This window comes from Sceloporus occidentalis, unplaced genomic scaffold, assembly GCF_023333645.1.
Source record: "Sceloporus occidentalis isolate IW3139 unplaced genomic scaffold, rSceOcc1.0.p SCAF_6, whole genome shotgun sequence".
Taxonomy (NCBI): Eukaryota; Metazoa; Chordata; class Lepidosauria; order Squamata; family Phrynosomatidae; genus Sceloporus; species Sceloporus occidentalis.
This window is the reverse complement of record NW_028316986.1, coordinates 70,587,404-70,611,217: the sequence shown is the minus strand read 5'-3', so window position 1 is coordinate 70,611,217 and position 23,814 is coordinate 70,587,404. Positions and strand designations below refer to the sequence as shown.

Sequence of the window (23,814 nt, the reverse complement as noted above, 5' to 3'; positions counted from 1 at the left end):
CCTGGAGCCTGGTGCAGCTGGTTCAGCTACTAAGGTGCCACCGTGCCAGGTAGGACCAGGGCTGGTAAGGAAAGCTATATGAACCTCTTTTGGATTTGATATGTAACAAAAATAGTGATGTTCTATGTCAAGTTGAATGAAACTGTACTTTGGATTTCTATCCTGATAAATGCAAATATATTGCAAAAACTAACATCTGAGTTCCAAGCAATTGAGAAATACATAGAAAAGAAAAGATCAGAGATTTGGAGTCTAAGGTCCAAAACACACTGCAGAAATTATCCAGTATGAAACTATTTTAACTGCCTTGGTTGAGTGCTAGGAAATTCTGGGAATTGTAGTTTGTTGTGGCACTAGAGCTTTTTGACAGAGAATGCTAAATATCTCACAAAATTACAGTTCCCAGAATTCCCTAGCACTGAGCCCAGGTAGTTAAAGCAGTCACAAACTGGATTATTTCTGCATTGTGTTTTGGAACCAAAACAGAGGGAAAGCAATAGAGGTGCATCTAAGGGCTTCATTGGATTGGATACAAAATTTGTGTCCACCTTTGGAATGTTATTCAGATGTGTCTTTAAGCAAAATCATAATATTCAGAGAAAAAGAGGGATGGAATAATTGGAAGTAGGAGAAAGATTTAAAAAAACCTTGCAAATAATGAAAAAGAGACTTCATATCACATTCAAGCAGTGTTATCTATAAGATTCTCTCTCCAAAGCCCTTGTATACAAAGCCCTGCCCTTGTAGTTTTCAAAAATAATTTAAACATTTATTTTTTAACATTATTTCTTCCAATCTCACTTTAATACACAGGCTATGAGTTAAAATGTAACTAGTTTAAAATAGATGCTATGGTATTTTATCATTTCTAATTAGAAAGGTTTGGTTGTGTTTTAGTAACTAGTTTGCTATTTTGAATGCCATTTTACAAGTTGTTGTGATAGGGCTTTGCCTGGGAAGGGAATGGGTAAGTATTTTATATTATTAATTAAATAAAGTATTTTTGAAAAGAGCCAGTGTGGTGTAGTAGTTTGAATATTGGACTATGACTCTAGAGTTCGAATCTCTGCTTGGCCATGGATATACACTGGGTGACCTGGGTCACATTCTCTCAGCCTCAGAGGAGGATAAAGGCAAACCCGCTCTGAAGAAATCTTGCCAAAATAATTCCCTGATAGGTTTGCCTTGGGGTGGCGATAGCTGGAAATGACCTGAAGGCTCAAAAAACAACCATTTTTGAAAAGACAACTTAGCAAAACAAATCTTACAAAATGGCATACAATTTAAAAACATAGTCATGTCATAAACACAATAAAATATATTTTTTAAAAATTCAGTTTGTTAAATAAATAAATAAATAAATAAATAAATAAATAATTTTAGAAGCTGAACTACATCTGTTTTGTTCACAGAGTCATTCCACTTCCAGAAAAGAGAAAGAAGAACTGTTTTAAAAATGCCATATATTAGAAAGAAATTTATTGAGATACTGGAAAAAGCGATCGAAGATGGTAAGAAGATGACTCGAGAAGAAAAACTATTTACTTATGATGGTGTTGTATACCCTACAACTCTTTGTAGCTCACAGCTCTTCAAAGCTCTAGAGTCTTTTGAAGCAAGGAGTGATGATGTCATTTTAGCCGCATATTGCAAAACTGGTGAGTTTTGTTTCTTTGAACATAGATAGATAAATAGATAGATAGATATAGCATCCCATGATAAACTTGAATTGGAACTATTTTGAGAAGAGTTACTAAATGATACAACTGGCTGGAATCTGAGAATAGGGGAGACAAATAAAAAATATATAGAAAAGAAAAAGTTTGTCTTGAATAGAAGGTAGTAAATGTAATTGCAGTTATTTGAAGAAGAAAAAAGAAAATTAATGCTTGCTAGATTAACAAAGTCTCATCTTTTAAATATCTGGCAGTTGGATTACTGTTCTCTCTCTCTCTTTATACTGCACAGTTTTGATAACATACTGCTAAAATGTCCTACATTTTGTGATGCCTTGTCCTCCTTTGTGTTTATGACATATGGTCACCTTGTATATATCCAAGTTAATCCTGTGGGTGAAGGTACAAACCTGGCTATCATTTTCAGTTATGCCCTTTCCAGAAATTTTTTTCCCTCATGTGGACAATGCTCTTTTCAGTTACGGCACTTTTGACTTGTGAAATTGGGTGGGGGAGCTTTGACACTGATTATCTCCTACTAACCTTGCCACAGCAACCTATGTTCCAATGTCCAGAAATCTGCAGTCCCACCTTCCCAATGAGCAATGTCAGTGGAGCAATGCTGTGTTTTTTACCTGATTAACCCCAGCACCCCTATTGGGTACAGTGTGTAATTGTAAAATTCATCACCAGACCCACTGAAGCTGGCCACTTAATAAATAAATAAAGAACAGGTAAGACTCCTAGGAAGAGCCAGCATGGTGTAGTGGTTTGAGCATGGGCCATGAGTCTGAAGGTCAGGGTTCAATTCCCCACTTGGCCACATTCACTGGGTGACTTTGGATGGGGCAAACCCTCTGAGCCCTGAAAACCCCAATGGTACGTTTCCCATAAGTCAGGAATGACTTGAAGGCACATAGAAGCAAAAAGAAAGAAGCATAGAAAGCAGATAAGAACTGAGATGTTAATCTGTTTTAAACTCCCCCCTCTCTTTCTCAATCTCTGTGTGGAGATAAGACAGGAGGAAGACAAATAGTCTCCAATAAGTGACCTATTATACCTACAGAGTAAAATACCCCCGGTTGTCTCCTGTTTTTACTGATTTCCCCCCACCCCTCCAGTCTTGAGTAATTGCAAAGAATGGTTTGTAGCTGTTGCTCTTGTTGCTAACTTTGCTTTCTTTCTCCCCTGATCCTTCTCTGGATTCTATGTGTATCTAGACTCAGGGATGTAGCTACAGGGGTGGCAAAATGAGGGCATAGCCCTGCATAAGAATTCTGTCTCTCTAATGAAATTTTCCTTCAGTCCCCAAATTTCTAGCACTGCTGAGAGCGATACATTGAAAGTTGTTCATGTCTAGGGGCTGGTTCTCACTGGCTTATACTCCGTGCTATAAATCGAATCCAAGATACAGCGTTCCTATTAGAAACCGAATTAACTCTAGAACAGTTCTAGAGCAACCTGCAATCGTTCCCACTAAAATTCGAATCGTCAATCGGATTTTAATTTAATCCGTGTTAAAGGCGTATAACCCGTGTTAAAACAATAGAAGGGTCGAACCTACATTTTTTCCTTGATCCGAGATAGGAATCGGGTTATTTAAATAGGAATGATTAGCCTCAGAAATCGGGTTAGCTGGATGGGAGGAGCGGAGCGCAATGGGCTGGCTTGAGGGAGTCGCGCTTTCTGTCCCCATCCGTCGTGGCCATCGCCATCTTTGCTTCCCTCACCCCTTTGTCCGCTGTGGTCTTTCAATAAGAGATAAGGATTTTTATTTTTATTTTAATGGTTTACAGGCGCTTAATCTCTTCAGCGCTTTAAGAGCCTGAAGTCCCGGCTGCTCAAGCGCCTACATCTGCCAAAGGACTCTTTAAAGGCTTCCCTCGGTGGATTGCAACCTCCCCTCTGTGTGGGGAGAGCCCATTTGTAATGGAGGAGAAGGAGGATGCACAGCAATCTCTGGGGAAATAGAGCCTTTCCATCTCTCTTTCCCAATCTGGGGAGACACAGGAAACCCTGGATATGTGTGTGTGTGTGTGTGTGTGTGTGTGTGTGTGTGTGTGTGTGTGTGTATCACTGAACACCATTTGTAATGGAGGAGAGGGAGGATGCACAGCAATCTCTGGGGAAATAGAGCCTTTCCATCTCTCTTTCCCAATCTGGGGAGATACAGGAAACCCTGGATATGTGTGTGTGTGTGTGTGTGTGTATCATTGAACACCATTTGTAACGGAGGAGAGGCTGGATGCACAGAAATCTCGGGGGAAATAAAGCCTTTCCATCACTCTTTCCCAAACGGAATCTGCCTTCTCCTCCTTGATCCCATTTTCCAACCCTGGTAAGAGAATCTTTGGGAAGAGTGCTCCCTCCCTGGGCTGTCTTGGGAGCCATGAAGCGGGGATATGTCCTGCAAAACCCATCCCATAGTTCCTCTGGAAACAGCTTGGGTTCCCCAAATTCGCTTTGCCTGCAGCCTCCCCCATTGATCTCTGGGCTCTTTGGAGTGATCCCTGGCTGTCTTGGGAGCCATGAAGCGGGGATATGTCCTGCAAAACCCATCCCATAGTTCCTCTGGAAACAGCTTGGGTTCCCCAAATTCGCCTTGCCTGCAGCCTCCCCCATTGATCTCTGGGCTCTCTGGAGGAATCCCTGGCTGTCTTGGGAGCCATGAAGTGGGGATATGTCCTGCAAAACCCATCCCATAGTTCCTCTGGAAACAGCTTGGGTTCCCCAAATTCGCTTTGCCAGCAGCCTCCCCCAGCCTCTCTTCTGGGATCTGTCTTCCAAGCCAGCAGCCTAGCAGAAGTGCTTTGGGGAGGCAGTTTCTCTCTCCCTCAACCATCCTTCCCCATGAATAATTACAGGACTCATAGGCACTTTAGCGCCTCCTCATTGGCTCTTTTATAAAAAAACCATGAAATTTAAAAGTGACGTTATGATGACGTTGCTTTGATTGACAGCCCCAAAATGGTGAGTGGGAACGAAATAAGGCTAAAACCGGTTTATATATACACCGTTTTATTTGAATAGGAACGAAAGCGGATCACTTAAAGTGAATCAGTTGGTAAATGAGAACGAAGAAAAAAAAGCGATTCGGAACGCGGGATAAGACCAGGGTTATTTTGAATCAGTTTTACCGAAACTGGTGTATTTTAAATCGTTGTAAATCGCCAGTGAGAACAACCCCTAGAACTAACTTTGTTCACATTACTTTGGTCACTCTCCCTGTCCCTTTTATTTGGATGCCTGAAATGTTTTTCTGAATGCCCAAAGAAGTTTTAAGTTAGAGTAATGCTGTAGAGATTTGGAGAGTGAAGAAAAAAAATCATTTAGAGAAACAGAATTTTTATTTCGGGGCAATATTCTCATTTTCCCTTGCTCCCCGTTTTCCCATAGCTAAACTCATGACATGAAATTTTATGAAAGAATGAACTTCATTGTGTGAAGTCACCTAGCATCTTATTTTATTGAGTAACTGGCCAAGATTCCAGCCCATTTCATAAGAGACCATGCTTGCACAGTTAATAGAGTGCCACTATGAAAAGGGAGCCTGTTTGGAATCGATTTATTTTGTTGGTACACATGTTGTTCCCATTGGAGCTGGGAAAATGGAGATGCCCTTCATGTAGCCCACCCCACCCCCGGCAGATCCTTTCGGAAGGTCCCGACGGGAACCTCTTTCTCTCTTCCTTTTATCTCTTTCATCCCTCCCTTCTCCTCCTTTCATTTCTTCCTTCGTTCCTTCCCCCTCTCCACCTTCTTTCCTTCCTTCCTACCTTCCTGTGTTCTTTCCTGCCGGGACCTCTGACACTGCTGTCGCACCACCGCCGTTTGCCCAATGCTGGCTGTTGCAGCAGGAGCACCGGAAGCCCTGCCTACACCAGGGAAGCAGCAGAGGCCTCCAAGCAGTGCCAGAGGCCCCACCAGCCCTGGGAGAAGCAGTGGAGGCCCAGAGACCCGGCAGGAAAGAGGGAAGGAAAGTAGGAAGGAAGGGAGCTGGGAGGAGAAGTAGTAGGATGGGGGATCCTTTTTTTTCTTAAAGCAAAACTAATTGCAAAATTGGTAGAATGGCCTAGCAGCTACTTGCCTTTGCAAGTAGATGCTTTGCCAATCTATCAGTTTTCCGATTTATTTTATTTTATTTTTTAAAAAAGGACCCAAAACGACAGCACTGGGTGTGTGTGTGAAATCTCTGGGGATGGATGACACACACACCTCTGCCATTTGCCTCTCCTCTCTGAAAGAATCGATCCCGATCTGGTGTTCCTATTTGTTGGACGCAGGCCAGGATCGATTCTTAGCAAAAGAACCACTAAAAAACAGCTACCAAAATACCCCGGGCTTTTGGCATTTGCCCCACATTTTCCCCACTGGAATCTATCAAAGGAGGATCAGAATTAATTTCCACTGGGGACTAGGGGCATATAAATCAAATCAGGATTCAGAGCTTTTGATAGTGGGAACGATCCCCTAATTTGCTATGAATGTTATGCCTATGAAGTTGATTGATTTGAGCAAAACATATGTCTGAGTTAAATTATCTCTTGTTATCTTTGCTTCATAACTTTGCCAATGGGCTACCAGTTGTGGGGGGAAAATTATTTCTAGCTCTTTGACTCTTTTCCAGGTACTAACTGGGTTGGTCAGATTGTTACAGATTTAGTAATAACTTCTGCAAAGAAACATGAACCTCACAAGCTGAATGAGGAGCTACTACTGGCAGAATTTCCCTTTTTGGAAATTGGAGATCTTGAAAAGTATAAGGTGATCACTTGCAATGTGTACAGAAACCTGAAGAATTGTCCAGACCTAATTGTTAATGGATGATTTTACTCACTCTTGTAGTTCTCCATGCTCTTTAATCCCTCCCTCTCCACCGCCAGGTAATGTCCACCAGTGCCAGTGCTGAATAAGGAAGCTTTATAACTTTATATGCTTGTAACTTTTCTCATTTTAAACATACATTATTCTACTGCCTTATTAGCTGTCATTTCTTCCAGGTTATCAGGTCAATAATAAAGCATGGCTGACAGTTATTGAGTCATTGTGGGTACACCAACATTCTGCATGTTGAGAGAGCAGACATCACCACCTACCCCACTCACAGCTGTTGGTATTATTTCATAAGGATCCTAAATGTCAAATTAGCAAGATTATCACGAACAGCTTTTAAAATGAGATTCCCATGGGAAGGAAGTGGCTTCAGCTATGGTGATGGTGATGATACAATGCCGCCTCCAACCCATAGCTACCCCATCCACTGCCCATCTCTTTTCATTCACAGAGGAAATTCATGAATGAAATGGTAACTGCACAATGCCCTGGGTGCAAAAAACCATTCTGGGGCACTTGTGTGATTGTCAGTCGCATGGTGTCAGTGTCCCATCCTCCCCCTTTCCCTCCTCCCCTCACTATTTTTTAATTTATTTTTTTCTCAGTTTTTCACATAATTCCAGAGCTCTGTAGCCTCTGAAGTTTTACAAAAATCTTTAAAAAATCTTAAATCAGAACTGCAGAGTTCTGGAATTACATGAAAAATGTTGAAAAAACAAACACTTTAGGCATGCTGGGTAAAGCACAAGGGAGGGAGAGTGAAGTTAAGTGAAAGGACAGTCAGAGAATACAATGGGGGCAGCAGCCCCGGTCGTGTGAATGAAAGAGAATGTGGTGATGGCTGCTGTTAAATTGCTATGTTGCCTTTTTATTTTGCTGACATGAGAGCAGCAAGAAAGGGGTTGGTCTGATAATCTCCTAGATTATAATAATGAATTAATTTGAGGGCCTGATCTATCAATTGCTGTAGTATCATAGATAGCCAAACCTTGAGTCAGATTCTGGTGTAAAAAGTTTTTGATGATTATATGACATTTGATAGCTAGAGCTAATGAACTACACAAGCCAAAGTTCTTTCTCTCCTATTGTGGGGGCTTCAGTGACTCAGTGCTGTGACTCTCTTAATGTCAGACTGTTTCATAGATGGGCCTATTCACTGCTGATGAGGAAAAGCCCAGCTCTCTCTGTCTGGGTGGGGATTTTATATTTTTCTCTTAGATCCTTTCAGAAAACTCTATTATTATTATTATTATTATTATTATTATTATTATTATTATTATTGCACTGTGAGTTTACACAGTGTTGAACATACAATAAATTAAAATAAAATAAAGTAAAATAAAGACCTTGCAGTGGTGTACATTCTACAAAGAACAATGGAGATTAATACATATATTAAATTAGAAGCAATAAAATAAACAACACAGTTTAAAATATCATGGGCTAACAATCATGTAATGCCTGGGAACGTTTCCCTAAACAGGATTGTCTTCAATTCGGCTTTGAAACTTGTTAATGAAATAATGGACCATGGTTTGTGCAGGAAGAGTGTTCCACAAATAGAGGTCAGTGAGTGAAAAGGGGTGGATCCGAGCTGAAGAAGCAGAGATCATTGTCTGGTACAATAGTCCTTGGTTACTAGACCATAGGGCATGGTTAGGAAGGTAAGGAGATGCCAATTCTGGCAGTTAGGGAGGGGACAAATCATGCAGAGCTTTGAAATTCACTAACAGAAATTTGTAGCGAATATGGAAAGGGAGAGGGGGCCAGTGGAGGGATGACAGTAGAGGAGAGATCTGATCGAAACTGTGTGCAGAAACAATTATATGTGCAGCTGAATGTTAAACAGAGATTAAAGGATGAAGGTGGGAAAGAGAAAGTCCCATCAAAAGAATATTACAATAATCCAATTGTGAAACCACTAGAGCATGGACCAGAATCTTGGCAGTAGATGCCAAAAGAAATGGTCTGATTTTTGCAATATTAAAAAGAAAGAATCTGCATGCCTTGGCTGTAGCCTGAATCTGAGGGATACATGACAAGGATGAATCAAAGATAAAACCAAGACTATGGGCTTTTTGCACTGGTTGAATAGAGATACCATTGACTAAGATAGAAAAGGAGCATTGCACAGTTGGCTTTGGTGGAAAAGCATGTAGTTCAGACTTGGTTGTATTGAGCTTCAAACAGCAATGAAGCATCCAGTCAGAGATAGCAGTGAGGCAAGATGAAACTTGCAGTTCAACAAGTGAAGAGAGTTCAGGGATTGAAAGATACAGTTGAGTGTCATCAGCGTATAGATGATAATCAAGGTCAAAGGAGCTAATAAGATTGCAGGGTATAACGAGAAAACAACAAGGGACCGAAAAGAGAACCCTGTGGAACGCCAACAGACAGCAGAACAGGAGATGAAGCCTGACTACCCATGACCACTGCAAAAGAACTGTCTGACAGATAAGATTTAAACCAATTGAAAACAGAGTCAGAGAACCTGAGGTCGGAAAGTATGTCAACTAGGAGACCGTGATCGCAGACAGCTCAAGAAGGATGGGAATAGAATAAAGGCCATTTGCCTTGGCTCACAAAAGATCATTCGCGATCTTTGTGAAAGCCATTTTGGTACAATGCTGTGGGCAAAAACAGATTGAAAATGGTCTAAGATAGAGTTAGCATCAAGACAACTCATTCCAAAACCTTAGAAAGAAAAGGAAGAAGAGAAATAGAATAAGAGTTTAGCATAATGCAGCTGAATCATCCACATACCAGGTAGTTCATTCCCCCCCTGTGACAAGCTATAACATTTGTGAATAGTTTCTATATTTCTGTTATATCTGCATATGCCTGTCAGCTGCAAAGTCACTACAAAGGGGAATATGTATTTTCTGCAATTAACACATTTTCCCTTTCACAACATTTTCTAATCACAAACCAAAGTAAACTAAATGCAAGAAGCACAGTTGTGGACTGTAACATGCTGTGATATACAGATGCCTTTTGTCACTCAAGAGAGCACCTCTTCTAAATGCAGTGGGATCTGTGATTCTATGATTCATGATTCATCAAGGGCTAGATTTTTCAGGAGCCAAGGCCCAACATCTTGAGCTACAGCAAAAATATCTTCCTGCATTGTGCTTTGGATTATCTGGGAGCTTCTGAAACCAAATATAAAATAAAATTTAAAATAAAAATAAATAAATAATGCAAGTAATTAACAAGGACCCACAAACAAAACTCCATTGTTGTTATTATTTTCTGCCTTCGATTCAGTTAATAGATCTAGATTGTGGGAGAAACTATTGTGCACTAATATAGATAAACGACTCCTCTTGCTTCTTATTAAGATTCATGAGAATTCTAACATTAAGGTCAGATGCAGTCTCCAAGGTCATGTTTCTAAGGCTATTCCTGTCAAGACGGGTGTAAGGCAAGGATGTGTCCTAGCCCCCACTTTATTTAATTTTTATATTAATTCCCTTGTTTCTGCCTTGAACAATCTTTCTTTTCATCCTCCAAAGCTGGCTAATAAGCATATCAACTCATTGCTCTATGCAGATGATGTCGTCATCCTCTCATTATCCCCCATCGGACTTAAAAGAGCCCTAAATTCTCTTGCTTTGTTTTGTAAAGAGGAGAAATTAACAATTATCTCCTCTAAGACTAAGATTCTTACTTTTGCTCACTGCCCCAAATTGAGACAATGGAGACTTGATAGACAACATATAGAGCAGGTTAAGACTTTCAAATATCTCGGGATTGTATTTCATACCTCTGGTAGGAGAACAGCCCATTCAGAACTTGTCATTAGTAATGCCCAAAGAACTATAATGGTTATTTTAAGATTTTTTTTCACTAAAGGTGCTCAGTTCATTCCAGCCGCAATTAAACTGTTTAATGCCAAGGTTCGTCCTCAATTGCTATACGGAGCCCAATTGGGACCATATAGTAACATAAATGTAATTGAACATGTGCAAACTAAGTTCCTTAGGAGAATCTTTCAGGTTGCCCATTGTGTTCTGAACGCTGTTCTCAGAAGGGAGGCTGGGACTATTAAAATAGAATCTAGTCTGTGGATTAGTATACTCACCTATTGGCAAAAATTGCATAAAACTTCTGGAGTTCTGACAAATTTAATTTTCCTGGATTCCTTTAAATCCTCTTGGGAAATTTCCCTCCTTAAGAAATTAAATGAGCTTGGTCTCAATAAAAATGAAATTTTAAAGCTTGACACTGATAGAGCCAAATCTACTATTAAAAAAATCCTAGAAGCAGAAAGATATATGGACTCAGCTTCCCTTTCAAAATATGTCATGTTCAGTGCTCAAGTTTTGGTCCCCTCCCCAGCTCCATATCTGTTCCATGTTACTCTCCCGAAGTTCAGAAGGGCTCTAACTCTGGCACGTTTCAATGTGTTGCCCACAGCCATGTTGGAAGGTAGATTTAAAAAAACACCTTTTGAAATCCGTTTTTGCCCATGTGGCTCGGGCACTGTTGAAACCAATGAGCATGTTTTCCTTTATTGTCAATTCTATAGAGACATTCATCACCAATTGATTAGCCCACTACTGTGTAAATTCCCAGGCAAACCTGACTCCTTTTATTTACGCCTCCTATTGGACAACAATGATTCTACAGTATCCCTTAAGGTGGCTAAATTCTGTTATATTGTTTGTAAACTGCGCCCTCAACTGTCAAATGGCCATTTCATTACCGTGTAGAAAGAACTGTTTGATACCGTACATGTACAGTCTACTATCAGTTTATATTTTAATTTGTTATTGTTATATTGATATGTTGCTTGTGTGATTTGTTTTTATACTGGTCAATGACCGAATAAATTTTATTACTATTATTTCTAAGTTACTCGTTTTCCATTTAATGTTTGTTTATTTTGTCTCTGAAAGAGGATGAAGGCCCATCCTTCCAGGAGAGTGATATTTACTCATCTCCGTGCTGATAAGCTTCCAAAGTCAGTCTTCAAGAACAAAGCCAAAGTGAGTAATCTCTTTAATTTGCTATAATCAGAGGATTAGCCCCAACAAAAGTAAAGCCACTCAATCAGATGGATTTACTTTTACTATTTATTATTATATTTATTTATATCCTGCTTTTTCTGCATTTCTCTGGTGTCTTAATCTATCAACTGTGACTACTTTTCTTATATATTTCAGTTTATGTCAAATATTTCCATACTTCTTGATATTAAAAAATACCCAGAGAAATCATATAAACATCACCAACAATAAAATGAATAAAACACAAACATCCATAAGTAAGCAGTCAAATAGGAAGGATTTTCAGCAAGGAAACTTTAAATTAAAGGTACAGGAATCCTGAACACTCACAATAGGACACCGGAAAGGCTGGTGGGACAGCTCCAACCAAAGGGATGAGAAGAGAAAAGTGACCAATTGTCCACAAATTGAAACTGAGGGAACAGGTCAGAAAACATTGGATTGCAATGATTTGACAATTCTGTTCTCAATCAATCAATCTTTATTAATGCTTAAGCCAAAGGCCATTCGCATGATAAAATATAAAACCAATGACAGCAATTTAGAATTATAAAATATTCCATCAAATAACATCCAAATTTAATACATAATATGCTTCCAGTCAATTAAATAAGACAACGTTAAAAAACCACTTCAAGGTTTAGATAAGATCATCCACCTAACAATCGTTAAAATGTAAAAAAAAAAACAACTTCAAAGTTTAGATAAGGTCATCCCCCTGATCATCAACTGCAATGTCTGCTATTACCCTTGCCCGAATTTTGATTGCTGCTGAGGCAAACAGTGAAACCTTATAAGTTACCTTGGAATCAATATCAGACAAGAGATAATAAATCTTTTCGGAAATGGTATTAGACTGTAAATTGGACAGAATAGATCCCATAAATTTAGTTCTTGGACCAGTATATAGTGAGCAAAATAATAATAATAATGATAATAATAATAATAATAATAATAATAATAATAATAATAAGGCAAATCCTCGATTTCTGGGGCTCCACAAATACATAAACTGGAATCCTTAGGTGTATGTGAATATCTGCCATCAATCATGGCTGAGGGCATTGTTTGAAAGCGAAGAGCTGTAAAAGCCTGTCTAAGCTTTAGAAATGTAAGATTCCCTAGGTAAACAGCCATCTGATGGTCCAATTTATATAATCTAAACCATTTGGAAAATTTCGAATTGTTAATAGCCAGTCTATCCAGATGCACATCATGGTTAAAAATATATTCACAGAGCTTCTCTCTTGAATTCCAACTGGAAGAATTTTCAATTAGAGCAGGATATGATTCAAGCAGCCTCTGGTGTCTTGAGCTCCAGACTTTGCAGCTTGGTAAATACTGAAAACACAACTTAGGAAAAACCTTAACCGTAGAATCTTTAACAGATCTCCAGTAATTAAGTAAAGTAAAATGAATGCGAGCTCTAATGGAAGGGAGGCCAACCTCAACCCGGACCAAGGCTGCAGGCGTGCCGGGTGGGAGTAGGAGCAATTTCCTGAGAAATGTATTCTGGATGGCCTCCAGTTTGACCAATTGGGAATCATCCCAACCCTACACAGCAGCACCATAAAGAATGTGCGTTATAACTTTACTCTGAAATATTTTTACAGCAGGTGCAACTAGATGACCCCCTGCCTGGTTATAGAATCTAAGGATTGCTCCAATTGATCTCACAGCTACTGCTCTACTAGCTTCTATGTAGGAGAGGTTTTCTGTGAAGTAAATGCCGAGATACTTAAATTCTCAGCATTGTTCAAGCTGATGACCGTTAATAGAACAACGAAAATCAGAGTGTCTTTTCCCAAAAACCATTACCTTTGTTTTATTATAGTTGAGAACAAGCTTTTCCTTGGAACAAAATGCCTCTAGTTTGGAAAGTAACCTTCTCAGACCTATACGTGTAAGTGAAATTAAAACCATGTCATCAGCATATAACAGAATAGAGATCTTTTTTGATCCAAGTGTAGGTGGAAAAAATTCTGGGCCAGAAAGTGCTGGGATGATGTCATTCAAATATAAATTAAAAAGTGTTGGTGCCAAAAGGCATCCTTGTTTAACTCCTTTATTTGTAGGAATAGGATCAGTTAGTGAACCAGAGGTACCAACTCTTATCCTTGCTGTTGTATTGGTATAAAGTTCCTTGATCAGAAACAGTAAGTGGTTATCTATATTAGTATTGGCCAGTTTATGCCATAACAAGTTTCTGTCAATTGAATCAAAAGCTGCTGCTAGATCAATAAAAGCAACAAATAGATGTTTTGTAGTGCCTTCGATTTCTTTCTGGGCTAAATAATAAAGAGTCAGACAATGGTCAATAGTACTCTGGCCTTCCCTGAATCCAGCTTGTTCAGGATAAATGATCTGGTTATTAAATTCCCAATCCTCCAGTCTATTTAATAAATATCTACTATATAGCTTAGAATCAACGTCCAGAAGGCTTATGGGCCGATAGTTATTAGGATCTTGCTTATCTTCTTATATATGGGGACAACTACGCTCTGTTTCCAGCCTACCGGAGTTATCCCAGTATTATTGATTTGGGTAAACACCTTAGCCAATATTGGAGCCCACCATTCAGAAAAGTTTTTATATATTTCTGGGGGCATCATATTTTCTCCTGGGGCTTTATTCAATGCCAGAGCTGCAATCAGCTTTTTTATCTCAGACTCTGAAACCGGGGGCCATTGAGGCAGATAGGTAGTTTTTAAAACAAAAAAAGAGTGATGCTCTGCATTTGTAGCTCCATAGAGTTTACTAAAATGGCTATACCACTGTTGTGATGTGATATGCCCAACAATAACCGGTCTAATCCTATTCATGCCAGAGACAGTAATATCCCAAAACTGTTTCTCGTTCTTTTCTGTAACAGCTTGTGCTAGTTGTTTCCATTGTGTTCTAATATATTCATCTTTTTTGTGTTTTAAGAGTGCCTTATAGGATGACCGCATAGAAGCTAAGATGTCAGGAGAGATATTGTCATTGTTTCTAAGTGCCTGCCGAGAGCACTTCATCAGTGCTTTCTGAGCACTTCGACATTCCAAATCAAAACATCTGTTAGTTACTACTGTGTTGGGATTAAATTGTTTGTTACTCACCAACTTGGGCCTAAGCATTTGAATGATGGTTTGGAAAATATGTAAAATATCTGAAGTGGAATTTAAAATAGCTGATTGTAGGGACTTAAAGGTAATACTCTCCAGCATCTGACGGACTGAGATGCCCAAATTAATTGACCACCGTATTCTCTGTTCTCCCATATGAATTCCATTTAGATTTAAATTTAAATTTAAATTTTGGGGAGTACAAGGGGGGTGAAATGACCCAGTATTAAATAATAATGACAATGGGAAATGATCACTTTCAACACGATTAATAACTTCAAATCTACAAATATCAGGAACCAGATTTGAAGTTACTATTATATAATCTATTGTACTATTCTGTTGATTTCCTCTCTATCAAAAATGAGAGAACATAAGATGCCAGTTCTAAATATAAGGTCTGGTATAAAACCAACTTGTATCTGACCTCTACAGTACATGCTTCCTAGGTCAGCTACCATTCACAGCCTGCTATCGTCAAGAACATGTGTGAGAACAGCATGGTCTGTGTAGTGTGCATGTGAGGAAAATATTCTGTAGGGGGAAAAACACACACACAAAGAGTCTTGCAGAAAAAGAAAACAAGTGTTTTATGTGTAGGAAATGAATTAATTATGAATATGCTTTCCATGCACCATCTCTCTCTTTGAAAAAGTCATGACATATTTTTTTCCAAAATGAATGGGTCAGCCATTCAGAGAATTAATCCAAACTGTTAAATTAGATTGTGGATCCCAGCAGCTATTATTCAGCATTAAGCAGCTAGGACAAGATGCAAAAACAATGTAAGACTAAGGAGTTTATCAGACAAGGGAAATTGGAAGTATAATCCAATGGCAATCTGAACGCAATCATGGGATTTAATGTTATTGCGTCATAAACTACCACACGCAATTTCGGGCAATGGGAAGTGAGTCTGAACGCCATCATGGGGTTTCACGTTATTGCATGAGAGGTGATCACACGCACTTTCAGGCAATGGCAAGCTATTTTCGGGCGATGTGAAGTCAGTTTGAACGCAATTCAAATTCACGTAAATTTGCTGAACTAGTCAATTCACGTGAATGCATTCTGGCTCAACTTTCTTTTCATTCAAAATTAAGGGAAATTCTTCCTGTGTGATAAACTCCAAAGAATCTCAGGCATTCTAGGGATTGCTGTGGGGTGTGTGTACGTATTTGAGAGATTTTGATGACAATTAAAAAATGAAATTTTATTTTCTCCATACTTCTACTGTATTAGCTAACACAATTAAAATGAAATTAGGGGATCTCAAGATATTCCTAAATAGATAGGTTGGGCCTGCCCTTTAAAATAGCTAAGTAGATTGAATCTGCCCCTTACTCTTTATAACAATGGTTATGTCCAATTTGCATTGCATAGAAAATCCCTTAGTGCATATTGTAGGTCAGTGGTTAACAACCTTCCTAATGCCATGACCCTTTAATATAGTTCATTGTTATATGCAAATATGTGTTTTCAGATGGTCTTAGGTGACCCCTGTGAAAGGGTTGTTCGACCCCCAAAGGGGTCCCGACCCACAGGTTGGGAACCACTGTTGTAGGTGAAGATACTTCATGTGTGATTTTTGCATCCTTGTCCTATGCATTAATAATCCACATGGTTTAAATAATTTGAAAATATTCATTGTTGTTCCCACTATGTCTCTCCTATTCAGTCAAGAAATGTCAGAAATGAAGGAATTATAGTGGAAGCAGGAATGAGGATAGTTATTATCTTCAAATGTTGTTGAAGTTCACCTCCCAGTATTCCTCACTGTGTCTAGGGTTATTAGGGCTGCTAGACATTGTAGTTCACCAGTAACTCATAATGAATTAAATGTGGCTTATTTCCAATTAGGTGTTCATAAGATTGCAGTAATAGAATGTGCTGCTTAGGAATTTGTTTAAATAAATGATAATATATTTTAAGAGCTGCAATACTATCCTCTTTTATTCATAATTTTCACATTTTTGCTTTTTTTGTTTAAGATCCTGCTGCTGGTTCGTAATCCAAAAGATGTTGCTGCATCTTTTTTCCATTTTTCAAACACGTTTTCTGCATACCCACCATATGAAACATTTGGACCATTCTTTGAAGCCTTAATGAAGGGAGAAGGTAGGATTTCAGTTTGTGTACTCATGCCAATTTAATAATAATAATTTTATTTCTTATCTGCTTCTTCTCACGGCTTGAGGTGGGTTACAATATAGTTAAAACACAATAATTACATAAAATACACATATCAAGCTGCATAAAATACATATATTAAGAGATCTATGCAATATTTATATTACAATACACAGAACAATAATTAACTATAAAATTCATGTTTAAAATTCATAATTAAAAACTGCCTGGATAGACCTGCTGGAAGAGATGGGTGTTCAAATGTGTCTTATATTCCAACACCGGTTTTAGCTGTTGGATCTCTTCTAGTTAGTCAGTCCACAGCTGATGAGAAGGCCCTCTGGCTAATGGCTACCAGTTAGGTTGCGGCAAACTGCAGCAACTGCCCTTCAGAGAACCTCAGTGTTCTCTAAGTAATGAAAATACACATACATATATGAGAAAACCAGTCACTGTGAGTCTTATAACATTACAAAAGTTAGTCGAGATACAGCAATAGAGAAACAGCTTTCTGTTTACATCTCCACATGTTCTCAAAGCATTTCTGTTCTATTCAGAAGCATTGTTGTTGTTGTTGTTGTTGTTAACTGCCCTTGAGTCGAACCCTATACATGGTGACTCTGTGGATGAAGTATCTCCAACACTTCCTGTCCCCCACTTCTCTGCTTAAACCCTATAAATGAAGGCCTGTGACCTCCCTGATTGAGTCTTTCTGTCTGGCTTGCAGTCTTCCTCTCTTTCTGTTGCCTTCTCCATTCCATAGTATTACAGTATTTTATCTAGTGAGTCATACAGGCAGCCCAGCTCCATCAGGGCTAGTCTGGAAGAAGAGACTCCTCCCTCCATAACTGTCATCTTCTGGCCTGTGAGGGAGTTGACCAGGCAGCCAGTTCCATCAGGGCTAGCCTGGAAGAAGAGAATCCTCCCTCCATAACTTCCATCTTCTGGCCTGAGAGGGAGTTGACCAGGCAGCCCAGCTCCAACAGGGTTAAGAGGAGCCCTCCCTCCAGTCCATCTGCCTTGGTCCAGGCCTCAGAGGGAGAGAAGAATGCTGGACCTGATCCCCTCCCCCCCTCACCATTCCCTTCTCCTTTTGTGTCGTGTCTTTTAGATTGTAAGCCTGAGGGCAGGGAACCGTCTATTATCCCCTTTGTTGTAAACCACCCGGATTCCCAGTGATTGGGCGGTATATAAATAAATCCTATTATTATTATTATTATTATTATTATTATTATTATTATTATTCCTTCTCATGATGTGGCCTCAGTTTCACCATCTTGGCTTCCAGGGAGAGTTCACCTTGATCTGTTCTAGGATCAATTTGTTTGTCTTTTTGGTTGTCCATGGTATCCTCTGCACTTCTCTCCAGCACTGCATCTCAAATGAGTTGTTTCCTTTTTATTGTTTCCTTCTGTTTCTCTCCATTGGTTATTACAGTAGTTTTCTTTACCTTTGCACATTCGTTCCATTTATGGTTATGGTTTTGTTCCTATCTTCCTTTTATTTTGCTTCTCTTTTTCTCCTTCTCTTCTTTGTGAGAGAGATGGTTGTATAAGCATGCCTTTTTGTCATGCTGGAAAAATCTGTTTGCTAAAACCCATACTTTTCTGCCCACCTGCCTCTGGTGGAAGAAAGCAGTGCTATGATGATATCACAGAGTGAGAGAAAAAAGAAAGGTGCTGCACTATCATTGCATCTTGGATTACTTTTTTAATGTGATAAAGCACTCATTCACTCTTGTGTAGTCAGCAGATATCAGAATTGAAAGGATTATACTACAAGCAAGAGTAGAAATTGTTATGCTCTCCAAATATTGTTGATTTTCATCTCCCAGAATTCCTCACCATTCATTATCTGGTTTGGGGCTGCTAGGAGTTGCAATCACCCAATATCGGGACAGCTATAAAATCCCTGGTCTGCCCCCTGTGGGTTCATCCCGGTCCCAGCCTCCTGAAGCCCCTTCCTCTGCTGCCGGTGATCTGAGCCCTCCACACTCCTCTGCCTTAGGAGGCTCAATTTCCAGCAGCTGAGAGAGACCCCCATCAGGGCGGCCTGGGGGCCAGGGCCAGACACTCCATGGACATCATGAAAGTGAGTCCCTATCCCTCCCTCCCTCCTTCCTTCCTTCCTTCCTGCAGCCAGCACCAGACACACCTTTGATGCAAAGCAGTTTGGATCCCTGCAAGACTTTTCCTGGCTCCCTGGGCAAGAGATCTTAAGGAAATCCTTCTGGTGGCAGTGGCTAATCTCACACAAACACACACAGACACACACTACTTTCTGCGTGTAAAGCTGTGGAGCAAAGGCAAGTTGGGGCTCATTCCCACTAGTGGGAACGACATGAAATAAGGACATAGTTCACTTCCATAGTGAGAACTACACATCGGTCTAAATCGAATCCGAGACGCGTTGTCAGTGCAAATCACAAACCAGTTGAAATGCAAGTGGGAATGGGCCCTAAATAATTAAGGAAGTGACTCTTTTTGAGGCAGCTTTTTCAACTGGTCAGAAAATAGTCAAGAGATAACATAGGCCCAGTACATTCCTGTGTGAAAGGCCAGACTTGATATGGCCTGTTTTCCCGTGGAGGGACGTTGCAGCAGCCAAACTGCCTGGCGTCCCCCCGCCCCAAAAGGAACCCAGAAAAAATGGGTTCTTTTTGTGTTGCCGGGCAAACGTCACAAGTGTGCCAATGGCGCCAATGGTGCACTCGTGACGTAAGCGACACACAGCAACATGTATATGCTGTGTGTTGCTTACACCAAGATGGTAGCGCCCATGTGGATGGGATGCCCCCATTAGGCAACCGCCATTCTGTGCAAGGGTTAGGGACCATGTGGTTGGTGCACGGTCCCTAACCCTAGTATTGGTGGTGGCACGGAGCTTCAGGACCATCTGTCCCAGGCCATTGTTTCTTTCTCTCACACACCACCTTAAAGTGTGGGGGAAAGTGTAACCTGAATGTCTAACCTATGCTGAAGCATGAAGCTGGGAGAAATGAGTGACTTTGATTACAGAGTTATCAACCAGACTTTTTTTTTAATAGTTGCCTCCGATTACTGTTGCATGATTTCTGATTTCCACTAGTGCCTTGGGGATCCTATATTGACTTTCTTTGTGTGTGGAACAAGTACATTGATGAAGAAAATGTCATGCTGATAACATATGAAGAACTAAAAGAGGTACAATCAATATTGTTAAGATATGAGACTTCCCACATTGATTCCTCATTGATAAAGAAAATGTCATGCTGATAACATATGAAGAACTAAAAGAGGTACAATCAATATTGTTAAGATATGAGACTTCCCACATTGATTCCTCACTGCAACCATGTGAGGAAAATTAAACTAAGAGGTAGTAATGAGCTCAAAGTGAGCTTCAGAGATGAGCAAAATTTAAATTTACATTAATAGTTAAAATTATAGAGTTTAAGTTTTTAGACACTGTCTACTCTGAAAATGTATATTTTTAAAAAGCTTTCCGGAGAACTGCTGAAACAATAACATCCCCTATAAAACAACATTTGTTTGTTTGTTTTTGTGTGTACCTTCTGTTCTGTAGCTTTTGTTGCAGCTTTGAATCAGGAAAGGAGATGAAAGCATAAAATTGCAAGAGAGGGGAAATGACAGCATCATTTCATGTTAAGCACTTGACCCTTGTGGTGCTAGAGGAGACTTCTGTGGACTGCAAAAAAAAAAAAAAAAAGGGGGGGGGAAGACAAATATATGGGTCCAAATGTATATAAAGCTTTAACTATCCCTAAAGTCTGAGCAGATGGACAGGAAAAACCAGGACGAGCTTGGTTTTCCCCATACCAATTGGAAACTCCATTGTCCATGTGGCCCCCTCCAATGGAAGGCCGAACCACCCACGGGCAAACCACACCATGCAGTATCAAGCTGCATCTCTTCAGCTTTTCCCCACCTCTCTTCCATGCATGCACACCTTCGCATGAACAAACAAACCGAGACTTGAATTACACCCCTTCTCCCACCCAACTGCCATCCCATTGGATGCTCTATGTCACCAGTCATGTGCATTGATAAGAACTGTTGCTTTGCTTTTTCCTTACAGAACACAGCTTTAGGAGCTAAAAAGATTGCTAAATTCTTTGAACTGAACCTAAGTGAGGAAGACATTCAGGGTGTTGCAGAAAGGAGCACTTTCAAGACTATGAAAGACCATTCTAAAAAAACCCATGGAGAATTTGGTGATGTTCTTTTCCGTAAAGGTGTCATTTTCTTTTTCTTTTAATATATATGTATTAATAGGTTTCAAAATAAACACATACATACATAGAGTTTGACATAAATATACACAAAAACAGGAAACATAAACAGTAACAACATATATAACATAACCTATAACCCTCCCCCAATTAAGACTCCCTTCTTTTCTCTAATTGCCACTTAACCATATGTTCTAGTCTCTTCTACTCTTTAAGTAGAATAAAATGTCATCAAAAAGGAATGATCTGTGCACAATACTTTTTTTTACTTCTCTAGAAAACAATGGGAAGCCAACTATGCAAAGTGATATACAAATTCTGTGATAAAAGTTGGGTGATTATATGTATTTTACATCATGGCAATTGGCAATACAACATCCTGCAATCTTCTCTTCACTGATGTTAGAGATGTTATAACCCATTTTCACTTGCCCATTTACTGGCAGTGATTGGGATACTTGCCTACAAAAGGAGACATTTATTTATCACCTATATCCAGTCATATTTCAGACCTCCTGTATACATTTGCCTGCAAAAGCAAATATGTGGCTTCTATATCAGAAATGGAAAATCTTGGATACTTATATCCATGGTATTTATATATACAGTACAAATCTGTATATGTGTCTGCTTTCAGGTACCGTGAGTGACTGGAAGACACTTTTTAGTCAAGAGAACAACCAGGAAATGGACATGGCATTTAAAGAGCGTTTGGCAGGAACCAAAGTGGGAGAAATGATCAAGTATGATATTTACTGCAAGGCATGAAGCCTCAGGAAGAGATACTTTCTTGGAGTGAATTGAATAAAGATCTCATTTTGTCTCAATAGGAAACAAATATTTGGCTACAAAAGAGATCCAGCTTTCTAGAATAAAATTTCAATCAGTTCAATTTTGTCTTTATTTCTTAGATTAGATGTGACATTGAGCCAGAATGCTGAGGAAACCATTATTTCTTATTCTTAGGTACCATGCTGATATGGACAGTGGCATCATTAGTCTTGGTGTCGATAACTCACCCATGGTGACACCTCCCATTTACCTTCTCCTGTATCAGACCACCCACAAACCTTAGTAATGTTTTTCATACTAATGTTACTCAGAAATCATATTTCTTATATATCACTGGCAATAGTAGTGACATAAACAACTAGCTAAATTAAAATCATACCTTTAAATTACAATATCATACACACAGCCTAAATCTATTTACATTTACATAGTTTTGTGTGGTTCAAGTGAAAATTTTGTTGGAAAACAACAGAACTAATAATTTCAGAAGTACATCAAAATTATGTTTATTTTAATGTTAAACTTTACCTTTACATGAGATACATTACTTATCAGGTTTGATTATTATATAATCAATAATGCCCCAAATAATGTAAAATATACTCATAAATGAAATAATAATAATTTATTTGTAGCCCGCTTTTCCCGGGTAGATCAAAGTGGGTAACATGGTTGTATACAATATACAAATTGTAACAACAATCAATCAATACATCAATATAAAAACAATTAAAACAAGGTTAAAAAATACAAACTAAAACATACAGACTAGCTGACTCAAAAGTGCACGTGCAGTGTGCAGTGGGGAGACAACAGATGTTACAATGTCTGGGGAAAGGCTTGCTCAAAGAGGAAGGTTTTTAACCTCTTCCTAAATTGGTCAAGGGAGGTGACTGAGCGGAGCTCGCTGGGAAGAGAGTTCCAGAGCTGCGGGGCCGGGATAGAATACGCCCTCTGAGCAGTTGCAGCATATTTTGTGTCTGGAACCCTCAACAGTTGCTTCCCAGGGGTGTTTGCGTTCCAGTTGCTTTTGACTTATGGTGACCCTAAGGCAAACTGATCACAGGGCTTTCTTGGGAAGTTTCTTCAGAGGACGTTTGTCATTGCCATTCTCTGAGAATGAGAGAGAGTGATTTGCCCAGAAATAATACCTCACCACTAGTGAGAATCTCAACTAAATCAGAACTTTCCTTTCCTAGCCTTCAAAGCTGTTGACTTATGAGTCACTTCAATTAAATCAATGCCTTTTGCCAAATCACTTTCAACTGATAATATTGCAAGATCAGACAGCCTTGACTATCACGAGCAGCTGGCTGGATACTGAAGAACCCAACAAGGGATACACTTAGGAAAGTCATTCCACTAGGAAACCTGAGTGTAGAACATCAGCTGTCACAATCCCAAAGAATATTCTAGCACTCTATCAATATGTATAACAAAAATGCTAGAGTGGACCAAAGCACCTCACATCCACTTTGGGAACAGAGTGATTTAACAGCATATCTGATTTCTATATCAGACGATGAGGGGCATTGTTTTAAAATTGCCAGTCAGCAGGATGTGAAATTCTCAGTGCTCAAATGAAAAGTTATGATAAATGCCATCTTTGTTAATTACACATTAACAATTTGTAGTGCACATGAATAGTCTTTTTTGATAGTCTTCATATTATATATGAAATGCATTGTATCTGCCCCAAATGGTAGTGAGGGGCGAAGAAGAAGAGAGACTTGGTGCGGCCTCTGGCCACTCCAGCTGCAATCAGCCTCCAATTGGCTCTGGACTGCAGCAAGCAGATGGCCCAGGAATGAAACGGGCCACAACTGCAGTCTCAAACAAGCTGCCAGCAAGTAGCAGCTTGAAGCTGCCTTAGGCAGCCTCAGAGTGGCTTCTGGCCACATTGGGGGCATGCGTCATCTGCATGCCACACCCCTGAAGTGGCCCCAAGTTGCTCTATTTGGCCTGTAAGTTTGGGCCAGAGTTTCTTTTTGTTTTCCTTTTGGAACAGAAATACACCATGTACACCCCCCCCCCCC

The 23,814-nt window shown here is 39.5% G+C and overlaps 1 protein-coding gene across 1 annotated transcript; it reads left to right on the top strand.

The window, feature by feature from the left end:
• LOC149310909 (sulfotransferase 6B1-like) lies at positions 1–21,878 on the top strand. Its single transcript, XM_089529991.1, has 8 exons — positions 1–64; positions 1,413–1,658; positions 6,304–6,440; positions 11,411–11,500; positions 16,617–16,743; positions 19,843–19,937; positions 20,833–20,989; positions 21,624–21,878. Exons 2-8 carry the CDS (start codon positions 1,457–1,459, stop codon positions 21,752–21,754), a joined length of 939 nt encoding a protein of 312 aa, XP_089386117.1. The 5' UTR covers positions 1–64; positions 1,413–1,456; the 3' UTR covers positions 21,755–21,878.
• The last annotated feature ends 1,936 nt before the right edge of the window (positions 21,879–23,814 follow it).

What these genes read in the sequence shown, in the direction of transcription:
- LOC149310909 (XM_089529991.1), top strand. Translation starts at nt 1,457, where the DNA reads ATGCCATATATTAGAAAGAAATTTATTGAGATACTGGAAAAAGCGATC. An exon ending in AGCCGCATATTGCAAAACTG is followed by an intron (nt 1,659 to 6,303) that starts GTGAGTTTTGTT and finishes ACTCTTTTCCAG; the next exon opens with GTACTAACTGGGTTGGTCAG. An exon ending in AGCCTTAATGAAGGGAGAAG is followed by an intron (nt 16,744 to 19,842) that starts GTAGGATTTCAG and finishes GATTTCCACTAG; the next exon opens with TGCCTTGGGGATCCTATATT.